This window comes from Cherax quadricarinatus, chromosome 16 (genome assembly GCF_038502225.1).
Source record: "Cherax quadricarinatus isolate ZL_2023a chromosome 16, ASM3850222v1, whole genome shotgun sequence".
NCBI classification, from domain to species: domain Eukaryota; kingdom Metazoa; phylum Arthropoda; class Malacostraca; order Decapoda; family Parastacidae; genus Cherax; species Cherax quadricarinatus.
In genome coordinates this window covers 14,939,518-14,953,789 of record NC_091307.1, presented here as the reverse complement: position 1 = coordinate 14,953,789, position 14,272 = coordinate 14,939,518, and the positions used below count along the sequence as shown (strand labels likewise).

The 14,272-nt window shown below is 38.6% G+C and overlaps 1 protein-coding gene across 39 annotated transcripts in view; it reads left to right on the top strand.

The window, feature by feature from the left end:
- The window catches only part of LOC128688941 (titin-like), a 297,841-nt gene that overhangs the window by 55,585 nt on the left and 227,984 nt on the right, over positions 1 to 14,272 (top strand). For 38 of the 39 annotated variants that reach the window (XM_070085579.1, XM_070085580.1, XM_070085586.1 and 35 more), the window contains exons 17-25: positions 77 to 625; positions 1,012 to 1,809; positions 2,213 to 2,614; positions 5,362 to 6,162; positions 6,403 to 6,526; positions 7,880 to 8,026; positions 8,403 to 8,533; positions 8,757 to 9,008; positions 9,271 to 9,414. In XM_070085579.1, coding sequence (XP_069941680.1) covers positions 77 to 625; positions 1,012 to 1,809; positions 2,213 to 2,614; positions 5,362 to 6,162; positions 6,403 to 6,526; positions 7,880 to 8,026; positions 8,403 to 8,533; positions 8,757 to 9,008; positions 9,271 to 9,414 — 3,348 coding nt within the window. The remainder of the gene's footprint in view (positions 1 to 76; positions 626 to 1,011; positions 1,810 to 2,212; positions 2,615 to 5,361; positions 6,163 to 6,402; positions 6,527 to 7,879; positions 8,027 to 8,402; positions 8,534 to 8,756; positions 9,009 to 9,270; positions 9,415 to 14,272) is intronic. The other variant, XM_070085587.1, reaches the window with a different exon arrangement.

The window sequence follows — 14,272 nt, the reverse complement described above, 5'->3', positions numbered from 1 at the left end:
GTAGTATTTATGGTAATGGGAGATAAATAACAATGTCATAGTTACAAAGAGACCTTAAATCGTTTTCTCCTTTCAGGTTCACGCATCACATCATTTTTCAACTTCGGCTACGTTGCTCTCACTGTTAAGGCACTGATCGTAAAAGATGCAGGAACTTACGTTTGCCGAGCGTACAATGCCAAGGGTGAGGCTCAGGTATCGTGCCAACTCGTCGTTCTATCCAAGACCGAAAAGGAAGGAGAATCTCAATATGAAGATACTGTATTGAAAATGCAATACCTTGAGGATTCCTCTCGCTTCCAGAGGAAAGAGACTGAGGATGTGTCTACTGTAGCTATACCTCCCAAGTTTCTCGGTCCCTTGAAGGGAACCAATAAAATCGTTGAAGGACAGAAGGCTCACTTTGAAATTCGTCTTGAACCCCAGAGTGATCCTACCATGACAGTAGAATGGTACTTCAATGGAGAAGTTATAATGTCAGCATCCCGTATCAAGACTTACCATGACTTCGGCTATGTCTCACTAGACATTTCTGACGTTCGTCAGACAGATGCTGGCCAGTACACTGTGGTCGCCCGTAATTCTCTCGGCCAGGCTCAAATGTCCACCATTATGAGTGTTGAAAGTGAGTTGGTTTATCTGTAATATTTTTGTTGTATATTGTAGTCATAACTTATGAAATATATTTTTGAAAATATACATATTACGAAGTTAAGCAGTAATGGTAATGGCACGAACGAATACGCAGTCAAAACAAAAAGCAGGAAGAGTACTGAATATTTTTATTTTGCACTTAGATCCTCTTCTGCAAAACTGATATTATTGAAGAGGGCCTCAAGTGTGTGATCGAAATATGCAGTACTCATTTTCTATTTTATTGTTAGCAGGATTGTCAGTGGATCTAGAATGTTTGTGAATTTAATATTTCTTCTACGTGAGTTCGTCTTTGTTATTGACCAGTGTATCACTACTGTGCTAAGCAAAAATATTTACATAATGTTTCTTGCACAGCTCGCTCAGCCATTGACACCACCTCGATGCATGAAGTAAGTCTCAGCAAGACAGCTGCCTTAGAGCGACGCCATCAAGAACCTCAATATGAAATTGAGGAGCTAACAAAATCTAAGCCTGAATTTACTCAACCTCTGCAGGACCCAAAGCCTTTGCCAGAGGGCAAGAACGTTCACCTAGAGGCTCGTCTTGAGCCCATGAACGACCCCACCATGAAGGTTGAATGGTTCTTCAATGGCAAGCCTATTACAATTGGATCTCGTTTTAAGACATACTTTGATTTTGGTTTTGTTGCCTTGGACATTCTTGGAGTTTACACCACAGATTCTGGTGAGTACACATGCCGTGCTGAAAATTATCTTGGCAGTGCTCATACTTCTTCCTGCGTACGTGTCCTTGGCACCGGTGACATTCAGACTGATACCATGCATGACGGTGCTATGGAGCAGATCCATTACCTGGAAGATGCTTCTCGCTACCAACGAACAGCTGAAGAACAAGCTGAAATCAACCAGGAACCAAACTTCGTCAAGTCACTGAGGAACATCGAGACAGTTGAGGGCACCAACATTCACCTGGAAGCCCGCCTGCAGCCTGTAGGAGATTCATCAATGAGAGTAGAATGGTTCTTCAATGATCAACCACTGAAAGTTGGACACCGTTTCAGACCTGCATATGATTTCGATTATGTAGCTTTGGATCTGTTAAGTGTGTACCCCATCGACTCAGGTATCTACACCTGTAGGGCTACCAACCGTCTCGGACAGGCTGTCACTTCAGCTTCGGTCAAAGTTACTGGTAAGTAGTACCTGAAAAATAATATATATGTTGTGCATGCTGTTATGTTTTTACTCCGAGCCGTTGTTGACCTTTAAGAATTTCTGTACCGTATCCTTGACCAATATTTCACGGTGTAAATAAGATCAAAAGCATTTAGTATCCATTTACGACCGGGAAAGATTTGTTATTTCAGACTACACATTACATGTATATTCAATTTAAATAAAATCTCCAATTACCTTTTTTGATATCAAATACCTATGTTTGTTTCTAGACACCTTGTTGAGTACCAGTACTATTCTGTCTTATGTTTCATTTTGCTTAATGTTACCCTATGTAGATAAAACCTTGTGAAGTCTTCGAGGCATTTATCACCTTATAATGACCCTATTTGACTTTATCTTGGCACCTTTTCCTGTAGCCAAGAAGGACCTAGTGTTCGACTCAGAACACCCAGAGAGCCTACAGAAACTTCAGTATCTGGACGACAGTTCACGGTATCAAAGACGTGAAACAATGGAAGAAGTTTCTGTCAAAATCAAGCCTCGTTTTTTGACTAAACTGAAGGATGTAACTCTGAGGGATGGCATGCATGCTCACTTTGAAGCCAAGATTGAGCCAATTACCGACCCCAATCTACGCATCGAGTGGATCAAAGACGGAAAACCCATTCAGATGGGTTCTCGGTTCCGTCTTATCCACGATTTTGGTTACGTGGCTCTAGATATCTCTGATATCATCGAAGAGGACACAGGTGTTTACACTTGTGTGGCCACGAATCTCATGGGCAAAGACGAGATTTCAGCCAACCTGAAGGTTTTGAGTGAGTAAATTATTAGGCCTCCTTAGCTTGGCCAGCTGTCAACTGCAGGCATTGTACTTCCCATTTCCAGGACTCAAGTCCGACTATATGAAAATAACCGGTTTCCCTGAATCCCTTCACTAAATATTACCCTGCTCACACTCCAACAGATCGTCAGGTCCCAAGTACCATTCGTCTCCATTCACTCCTATCTAACACGCTCACGCACGCTTGCTGGAAGTCCAAGCCCCTTACCCACAAAACCTCCTTTACCCCCTCTCTCCAACCCTTTCGAGGACGACCCCTACCCCGCCTTCCTTCCCCTATAGATTTATATGCTTTCCATGTCATTCTACTGTGATCCATTCTCTCTAAATGACCAAACCACCTCAACAACCCCTCTTCTGCCCTCTGACTAATACTTTTATTAACTCCACACCTTCTCCTAATTTCCAATGCCTACGCTCATCTGCTACTCTGCTGCATTTACCACCCAAGCTTCACACCCGCATTCCCTTCTTTGCCTCCACGTTTTTTGACTCCACATATACCTCAACGCACCACTCACCTTTTTTCCCTCATCATTCTATGATTAACCTCATCCTTCATAAATCCATCTGCCGCAAGTATCTGAAAACATTCACTTCTTCCATACTACTCCTCCCCAATTTGATATCCAATTTTTCTTTATCTAAATCATTTGACACCCTCATCACCTTACTCTTTTCTATGTTCACTTTCAACTTTCTACCTTTACACACATTCCCAAACTCATCCACTAACCTTTGCAATTTTTCTTTAGCCACAATCATCAGCAAAAAGTAACTGTGTCAATTCTGATTCCCCATAATTTAATCCCACCCCTCTCCCAAACACCCTAGCATTTACTTCCTTTACAACCCCATCTATAAATATATTAAACAACCATGGTGACATTACACATCCCTGTCTAAGACCTACTTTTACCGGGAAGTAGTCTCCCTCTCTTCTACACACCCTAACCTGAGCCTCACTATCCTCATAAAAACTCTTTACAGCATTTAATAACTTACCACCTATTCCATATACTTGCAACATCTGCCACATTGCTCCTCTATCCACTCTATCATATGCCTTTTCTAAATCCATAAATGCAATAAAAACTTCCCTATCTTTATCTAAATACTGTTCACATATATGCTTCAATGTAAACACCTGATCTACACATCCCCTACCCACTCTAAAACCTCCTTGCTCATCCGCAATCCTACATTCTGTCTTACCTCTAATTCTTTCAATTATAACCCTACCGTACACTTTTCCTGGTATACTCAGTAAGCTTATTCCTCTATAATTTTTACAGTCTCTTTTGTCCCCTTTCCCTTTATATAAAGGGACTATACATGCTCTCTGCCAATCCCTAGGTACCTTCCCCTCTTTCATACATTTATTAAACAAAAGTACCAACCACTCCAACACTATATCCCCCCCTGCTTTTAACATTTCTGTCATGATCCCATCAGTTCCAGCTGCTTTACCCCCTTTCATTTTACGTAATGCCTCACGTACCTCCCCCACACTTACATTCTGCTCTTCTTCACTCCTAAAAGATGGTATACCTCCCTGACCAGTGCATGAAATTATAAAAGTTCCTCAAAATATTCTCGCCATCTTCCCAATACCTCCATCTCCCCATCTACTAACTCCCCTACTCTGTTTTTAACTGACAAATCCATATTTTCCCTAGGCTTTCTTAACTTGTTTAACTCACTCCAAAATTTTTTCTTATTTTCATTAAAATTTCTTGACAGTGCCTCTCCCACTCTATCATCTGCTCTCCTTTTGCACTCTCTCACCACTCTCTTTACCTTTCTTTTACTCTCCATATACTCTGCTCTTCTTATAACACTTCTGCTTTGTAAAAACCTCTCATAAGCTACCTTTTTCTCTTTTATCACACCCTTTACTTCATCATTCCACCAATCACTCCTCTTTCCTCCTGCCCCACTTTCTAATACTGCATTTTTAAAACTATTCCAACCCTCTTCAACCCCCCCACTACTCATCTTTGCACTAGCCCACCTTTCTGCCAATAGTCGCTTATATCTCACCCGAACTTCCTCCTCCCTTAGTTTATACACTTTCACCTCCCTCTTACTTGTTGTTATCTATCTATCTATCTATCTATCTATCTATCTACTACTTATATATATATATATATATATATATATATATATATATATATATATATATATATATATATATATATATATATATATATATATATATATATATATTATATATATATATATATATATATATATATATATATATATATATATATATATATATATATATATATATATATATATATATATATATATTGTGATATTTGATATTTGTATATAAGAATAAACGTAGATGCAGAACAAGTTTGTCGATAAAGACGTGCAAATCAATTTCCTTTTGTACACTATACACACTCACTTTTATTAAATATTTAGGTTTGAGAAGGAAATGAGTAACAAGTAATAAATTATCTGCAGTATTACACTATAATAGCACTAACTTAGATTACTACCAAATTTACAGGCTTATTTTGCATGTGGGCAAAATATAATAAAATCTCTAAAGCAGTATCCCTGTGTAGATGACAAAAATAGTGAAGAATGTACCTTGGCCATCGTTAGCGTCATTTTTATCTATTGATTTTTAACTTATGGTAACTGAATACTATTGCATTATAATTCACCGTAAATTGAAAGTTTTTAACATAATGTTTCATTTAGATTCGTCAAGCATAGTCATGGAGTCACAGAACCAGACGATGACAATGGAACAGCTGCAGATGCTTGAAGACCGTAGCCGCTATTCTCGCACTGAGCAAGTGGAGGAGACCACTAAGCAGGCTCCTGTCTTCACTACATCATTAAAGAACATTGAAATCCTCGAGGGTCAGCGCGCACATTTTGAAGTGCGTCTCATCCCCACGTCTGACCCGACCATGAAGGTTGAGTGGTTCCACAACAACGTTCCTGTCAAGAGCGGCTCTCGTTTCACCGAATATAATGACTTTGGTTTTGTAGCTCTTGATATCATGTATGCTTATGCTGAGGACTCTGGCACTTACACTTGTCGCGCCACTAATATCATTGGTCAAGCAGTCAGCACTTGTAACTTGGTGTGCCATACTAAAGAGTCCATCCTCATGGAAACTATGAATCAGGATGCTATGAACAAGATATCGCGCTTGGAGTCTGCATCCCGCACCCAGCGCACCATCACCACTGAGGAGACTACTATGCAGGCACCCGTCTTTACCTCACCCATTAAGGACCAGAAACTCATTGAAAATGCTCCATTACACTTTGAAGCTCGCCTGATTCCAGTAGGTGACCCCGATCTCAAGGTGGAGTGGTTCAAGAACAATATTCCCATCCAGCAGGCCAACCGCATTTCTACTATGCATGACTTCGGCTACGTCGCTCTGGATATGAAATATGTCAACCCTGAAGATTCTGGTACCTACACTTGCCGTGCCACCAACCGCTTGGGCCAGGCTGTTACCTCTGCTACACTTATGGTATCTTGTAAGTATTGTTCAGAGGAAAAAGCTGTGTTATTGTACAAAAGTTGACTGTTTAAAAATGCCGTTTTTTCATACATTACTCGTTATATACATGTGGTAGGTTGATTCTTTTGTTACTGACAAAAGTCTCTGAAGATGCCACTCTCGGAAGAAACAGAAGTAATATTAAGCTTCAAAAAGTTATGTAAACATAGTGTAATACATACTACAGTAACTTAAATATTTCCTCCTTTCCATGCAGCCAAGGAAGCTCTCTTGCTGGAATCTCAGCACAGCGAAGCTTTGGAGAAGTTGCGCTACTTGGAAGATTCCTCCCGCTACACAAAGTCTTCCACTGAGGAGACCGTCATCACCCAGGCACCGAGGTGAAGCCCATATGTATTAACCATTAACCATGTCAACTCGTAACAATATTAGTTTATTAGGTTTAATGTCTATAGATGCACTTCGGTATTCAGTGATTATATATGAATGAGGTGAAAGTGTTGAATGATGAAAATATTTTCGTTTTGGCGATTTTCTTTCCTTTTGGGTCACCCTGCCTAGGTGGGACACGGCCGACTTGTTGAAAAAAAAGATGCACTTCGGTTTTTAATGCTGATATTCACGTGAATACTAAAATAAAAAAAATAATTTTATCAGCTGACGAGCTGTTGGAGTGTGAGCAGGGTAATATTTAGTGAAGGGATTCAGGGAAACCGGTTATTTTTATATAGCCGGACTTGAGCCCTGGAAATGGGAAGTACAATGCCTGCACTTTAAAGGAGGGGTTTGGGATATTGGCAGTTTGGAGGGATATGCTATATATCTTTATACATGCTTCTAAGCTGTTGTATCTGGGCGCCTCTGCAAAGACAGTGATTATGTGTGAGTGAGGTGAAAGTGTTGAATGATGATGAAAGTATTTTCTTTTTGGGGATTTTCTTTCTTTTTCAACAAGTCGGCCGCCTCGGTGGGAGGCGGCCGACTTGTTGAAAAAGAAAAATAGAGATTAATGGAAATTCAGTGTATATACACTGTATATGTCCTGTGACAAACGCTCTCTCATTGAATAACCCCCATACACAACATACCAAACATGAATTTTAGTCCAAGCTTGGTTTCTGTAGCTTTTATCTCTCAAATATAGACGTAACTCTACTAGATTATTCTTCCTGGGTTTTATCGCCTCTGTCGTCTATACATTTTTTAACCTTTCTTGTTTTCACCACGTTCCTCCTCACGGCTTGATAATAGTTCAGGAATGACTCCAATGTTATTCATTTTTAATTTTTAATTTTGGATTTGTTTTATGAGTTCGGATTTTGCATAATATATTTCGCACACCCGTCGAAAGAACTAGCATATCATAACACTTTGCTTCACAACTCTGTACAAAATGTTTTCCAGAATCTGATGGGCAAAGTTGCCAATCAGATTCTGGATGTAATTGTTCATACAAAAGTAGAATAATATACCCAAAGCTACGTACTGTCACCAGATAAGTTTATTTATCTGACTCGGAACAAATTCACTAAACCTTTTTTTTTTTCCTAGAAGAACAATATTTTGTTCCACCTTCCAGGATCTTTCAGTTCATACTCATGGCTCAGAATTTTTTTTCTAGATTTATTAACAATTAGTAAATTTATAGGGAATATTTTTAAACTTTTAAAAAATATTTTTTTTTAAATTAAACTTAAACCTTAGCTTTACATATGGTGTGGTTTATGTTTAAGGTTCGTGGTAAAGCTGTCTGGTCTTACACAACTATGGGAGGGTCAGAGTGCCCACGTCGAGTGCCGCCTGGAGCCATATCCAGACCCAAGTATGAAGGTGGAGTGGTTCCACAATGGAAAGTCCCTACAAGTTGGCCACAGGTTCAGGTAGGTCTCCATAGCCTGTTACTTATTCTGTAACTTATTAATACGTTGCCACATGTGAAGGGAAGCATAATACATCGAAGCATTTATATATACTGACTTAGAATAATGTTCTCGACTAACTCCCGTCTAGTTTATTTCCTTATTGCAAAGAACTTCATGAAGTAAAACTGATTAACTCCTCCCGGGAGGTGCTCTTCATCCAAGCACCTCTTCCCTGCCTTGGATCGAACCTAAATGTCCCCCATTCCCCCAGTAGATGTATTACCCCTACGGGTTTAGCGCTTCCCCATGGATGTAATAAAACATTAATGTGATTAACTTAGTAATATGTTGTTAGACAAAATGTCTTTATCAAGAATTATTAATTCTCTTGTAGAACCATGTACGACTTTGGATTCTGCGCTATGGACATTTTACAAGCAGTGGCTGAAGATTCTGGTACATATGAGGTCAGGGCTACCAACCGCATCGGCACTGCCACCTCCTCCATCAATTTAGAAGTTAAACGTAAGTATCGAGGATGCACTCTGCATCACATCGGTAAAATACCAAATATTTATATTTATATGAATATGGTGGTGAAGGTGTTGAATGATGATGAAAGTTTTTTCTTTCTTTTTGGATTTTTCTTTCTTTGTTAAAAACAATTAATATGGCTTATAAATTAAACTTAAAATTACACTGCACTATGTAACAATTTCTTCAGCTGTGTCACTCTTCTCATCAACAGCCAAGAGCGACTTTATTATTGAAACCCAACACCCAGAAGCCATGGCCCAGATCACCCGTCTTGAGCAAAAGGCACCTAGCAAGCGTCCAGAAGATGCTCAGGTGATCGAAAAACCCCACTTCGGGCGTTCTTTGAGGAACCAAGAACATTTGATGGAGGGTCAAGCAGTCCACATGGAGGCTACGCTCACTCCTGTCAACGACCCCACCATGAAAGTCGAGTGGTTCTTCAATGGCCAGCCAATTCCATCAGGTAAAGTGCTCATAGATGTTTTAAAAATAGCTGTAATGTCCTAAATAATTTCTGTGCTAGTGTTTGTAAGCGCAAGAGTGTTTTCATTTGTGCATGAGTGTGTTTATGGATATACATATTAGCAACATAGTTAATAAATTAGCAAATCAATATATTTTTGCAAAATGCTGACAATTTGTTTAGTAAATATAACAATTACAAAAAACAATGTCAATAATGATATTTGAAATAATAATACAACATTAATACTTTCGTTCAATAGGTCATAGGTTCCGCACCACTTACGACTTCGGTTTTGTGGCACTGGATATTCTGTATGCCTACCCAGAAGACTCTGGTACATACATGTGCAAAGCGACCAACGCAGTGGGCCAGGCTGTCACCTCCTGCAGCATCGGGGTGGAGGGTAAGCTGGAGATGGCCCGACGTATTCACGGCTGCTTCGTCTACACAGGGGACAGACCCATCGTCCGCCTTCCTAAGCACACCCCCTACAACTAAATGTCTTGCTTCCTATACAATTAAATATCTTTTTCAACCTACTCCAACACATCCTCACACAATTAAATGTCCCTTCCCATTATTACCACTGAGCTTTCTTTCAAATATTCCCTAAAAATACATATCCTGCATTCCCAACACCCCCAATATTTACGTAGCATGATAACCCCTCCCTCACACACCTAAATATTTTGGCCAGTTTCCTCCAACACTTCCCTCTTGTCTAAAACATCTTGGTCTTTTTCAACACATATAAATATAAATCTCGAAATGTTAACATGTATTTTGAACCTGGCTTTATTTTGGTATAATAGATTGATATTTAAATAGAGTATGAGTGTGCTATTGTATTCTTGAAATGGTCAGTTAACAATGTGTCACCATATTTAATTAACTTATTACCATGCTTGAGATATGGAGACACTTTTAAAGCTTATAATTAACTCAGTATATTTGTTTACATTGTACAAGCTATTTAAATTGACAGAATACTAGTGTTGGGTTTATATAGTGGAGTAGCTTTTAAGAATGTTGAGTCAACAGAAAGCAATCCAAATTTTAGAAATGTTTTACAAAAACACTTTAATGCATATTTCAGTTCATACATATACCCATACGCTTTATATTAAATTGGTATGTTATGACTGTGTATCCTTGCATTCATACACATGCCTGTACGCTTTCAGTTTAACTGGTATGTTATGACTGCATGCTGTTTATACTAATATATTTATTATCGGCCATATTAACTCGGTATAACTAACACCCTTTGACATGGCTTCTAGTATATTTAAAAGAGTATTTGAAAATGGGTTAGGGCATAACCAATAAAAATAAGTTTTAAAAAATATGTTTGAATTTTATTTGATCAAGCAGTGCCTTCAAAGGTAAGTTATTGTTCTTAGTTCCAGCACCATTGCATGATCTTCTTACAGGTAGTTCCAGCACCATTGCATGATCTTCTTACAGGTAGTTCCAGCACCATTGCATGATCTTCTTACAGGTAGTTCCAGCACCATTGCATGATCTTCTTATAGGTAGTTCCAGCACCACTGCATGATCTTCTTACAGGTAGTTCCAGCATCATTGCATGATCCTCTTAGTTTTGTTGCATGTAGTTATGTATTTTTGTAGCACTTATAAGATTATTTTTTTATTTTTTATCATATCTCTATTTCCATAGTATAGATTAATTTTTCGTAATAGAAATGCCATTTATGTGATATAGTACATACAGTTTTCGGTAAACTACAAAGGTGTATGTTTTGATGTAACGTTTCAGCATTATTGCTCAATATTTGATTGTGGTGTACTCTTGAAAATGATCAAACAGATGGAACAAGTGATCTTGTGATATGTGACGTCGAAGTCATCTTATAGTCGTAGCCATTCATCGATTGTCAATTGTTTTTTAAATCACTTGAGAAAGTGTCCATCTGTTCAAGTGCTCATTTTTAGACTGCGACCACCATATTACTAAAAAGTACCTTTTAACTTCAACCACGACTTTTCTAATCACTTGTTTGTAGGACGGTGAAAAACAGAAAGCCAGTTCCGTGGCTGGCATTATTCACAACTAAATCGCAAATTAGAAATGGAAACTAAACAACATTTTCGATTCGTCCTTGACGATTATCATGTAACGTGTAAGACAAAAAGAGAAAAAAAAGTCAGGTCAGGGCAATGTAAGGTGAGATAGTCACATCATATCACGTGTGTTCCGAAAGTTAGAGCACCTGACAATGTTCTAAGAGAGAGAAGCATCTACAGAAACAGTCGAAGTTGAGTTTCATATTTGGTATGATATATAAGGGCCGATTCAACACGTCAGCGTCTGTGAAGGTTCGAAGAATAAGGGATTATTTTGGAGTAAGACTTAACTTTTGGGATGGCTATTTTTATAACATGACAGAAGATAGCATTATTAATGTCAGCAGCCAATTCCTCCAACTTATTTGGAAATGTTAAGATGAGTATGAAATATAGAATAAACACCTGAAATATTTGTGGCAGGAGAAGTATGAACTACAATGCTCCAAAGTTAATTAGTTTACTTAAATGCAGGTTTAATATCCCAAAGACAAAATTTATTATTAAAATTCTACAAGTTAGAAATACAGAGAAGGCAGAGTGAAAAATAATGAACTTTACCTTCTCAATATTTTTGATTTATAGAATCTTGATAAAACCTTTCGCTCTCAGGATATTAAGCTTAAAGTTCATCAAACTAATACACGTCAATGCAATCTGATTAATAATTTTTCTATTGCCGTCGATGCCTCTGGTGTTTACTCTAATTTCCTGTTCGTTTTAACATCGAAAAGACATTAATGAAACTGGTCACTTAGTATCCGACAGATGTGAAGTACATTAAAGAAATGTTCTTGCTGATGCAAACAATGCGCCTTTCTGTCATCTGTCATGTTAAGGATCGTAGCCGTCACATAAGTTTGTCCTCTTTCAATAGCACTTATTCCTCTTTGAACCGTTACAGACATCGTCTTGTTATATCTGCCCCTACACACACTTCTCCTAATTTGAATTTGTGTCCCATTTTTATTTCTGTAAATGCTTCTCTTTTTCAGTACATTGTCCAGTGCTATGGTCTTCAGTATATACGTGACTTAACCTGACTTTTGCTCTCTCCTTACGTTCCATTGCCCTGTACTGACGTTTAATTTTCTCTGTTTTCGCTTTCTCACGTGAGACTTAATTTAATCAATGGTCCAGGACAAACCAATGCGTTGTCTAATTATCATTTCCATTTTGTGAGTTAGTTGTGAAATGTATGACAACGTCGGCCGTTTCTATGTGTGCCGTTGCTGTCATCTGTATTTCCCTGGCAATTAAAAAAAAGAAAGATTTGGATTCTGACACGAGTTTAACAATGTAAAATACATATGCGGCAGTGGTTTTGAGTTAACAAACTAAGGTACTGTTTTGATAATATGGTTATCAGTAGCTGGGAGTAACCGATTCCTCTAGTCATTCATCTAAGTATAGTAGTTTTTGTTGATGTTCCCACGATGACTTTCTGCCTTTCACCCTCACGGTATTTTAATGATGTGAGTTTCAAATAATCCTCGTATGATATACCAAGTAACACTTTGGCTGAACTGTGCTTGTGAGAGGCCAGGCCTGCGAGGCCTCCCCGCACCACCCACGCTAACTGCGCCATGTAGTAGCCGCTTTTACACCAAAAATCACATTATCTCACGAGGTTCTGGTTTGCGATACATTACCCGTAAAACATACTAAGTGAAGATTATATATTTTTTTCAAAATTAGAGTCAGTTGTATATTATGTGTCATACTAAAATGCTCAGTGTCATCAGAGAAAGAGGCTTTTTTAATAAAGAACAAAACAACCTATCGTGTTTCCCTTCACTCCAATTAAGAAACAATATATTTTTATTATAAAGTAATACATTCCGAATATGTTTAGGTACTACAAAGCAAATTGACAATGAAAATGTTATTTTAAATGACCGTAAGGCTATGAGAAGAACGAGAATACGATAAGGCTAGAAAAAAACGAAAAGAAGATAACACTAGAGAATAAGAAGTATGCTAGGAGAACAAGATTATGACTTAAATCACTCGCATGAGCCTCTTTCTCTGGCCCTCCTGCCGAGGTGTCAGCGTGCAGGGGACTGAGGGCGTAGAGGGTGCGCCCTACCTGCGTAGGTGTGCGAGGCGCAGGGGCCATGTGAGCTACAAAAGTAGGAGGAGTCTCGGAGTAAATTAGGCAACAGGTGATGAATACGCTATAAATATGCACACTATGACTCCCTCCTGAGAGCTAGAGTACAGACTTTGTTGATATTTTAATACACTGTTTACATTCTTGAAACAACTGAAAGTAACGAGTTGTAATGGCTACCTTAATGGTGCAATTGAGGGAGGTCTCGCTGGCCTGTTTGGTAAATTTTTAATAAATGAAAGAAAACCCGAAGACCGCTGTTGTGTGTAAATTTAGATTTAACTTATTTCCTTGTGCTAAATTTGTTCTTATTACTAAGGACCATTTTGTTCAGGCGTTGTTAACTGCTTGGGAGCCACGCGAGGCTTGAGTCACGATATATTCTAGCTGTCTGAAATGTCAGCGCAGGTGAAAATTGCGGTAGGTGGGTGGGATGGCTGAGTTATCTTGGGACTAGGTTGGACAGCCTCCTCCCTCTCCCCGTCTTGCTGTTTGCATTGTTTCTCGATTTCAAATCTTCACAGTCGGGAATTACAATGCCAGGTGGCAGCAAATTAAAATACCATCCGTTCCTTAAAAAAAAAAAACTATTCTTAATCATAATCTAAACCCTCCACATACACTCCCCACCCCCTCGAAAAAAATACAGTATATTTTCGGGTGGTTAGTTAACTCCCTCAACTATGCGTCAGTTAAGTAATCTGTTTATGTAGAAGCCTTGAGGTGGTGAGGGGAAGAGAGTTCTCTAAGATGGCGGCTGCCAGGAGAGGATGGATATGAAGGTTGCCAAGGCAGTTTTTTACATCACCATCAGTTCCTTATTAGCACAGCTAGCAGAGCTCTTTAAAGGTTATTGAGGGTCACAACGTTAATGATAGAGACTATGAAAATTTTTGGGGGGGAAATTTCTTTGATTATTAACGCATGTGTTTGGCTTACTGAACAGACTAATTCAGTTGAAATTTTTGTGGTTAATATTCCATCCAAAATGGAATTCAGGTCAACCTAAAATTAAAAATTTCATATTTATGTAACCGGGAAACTGTATTGTCTTTGGTAA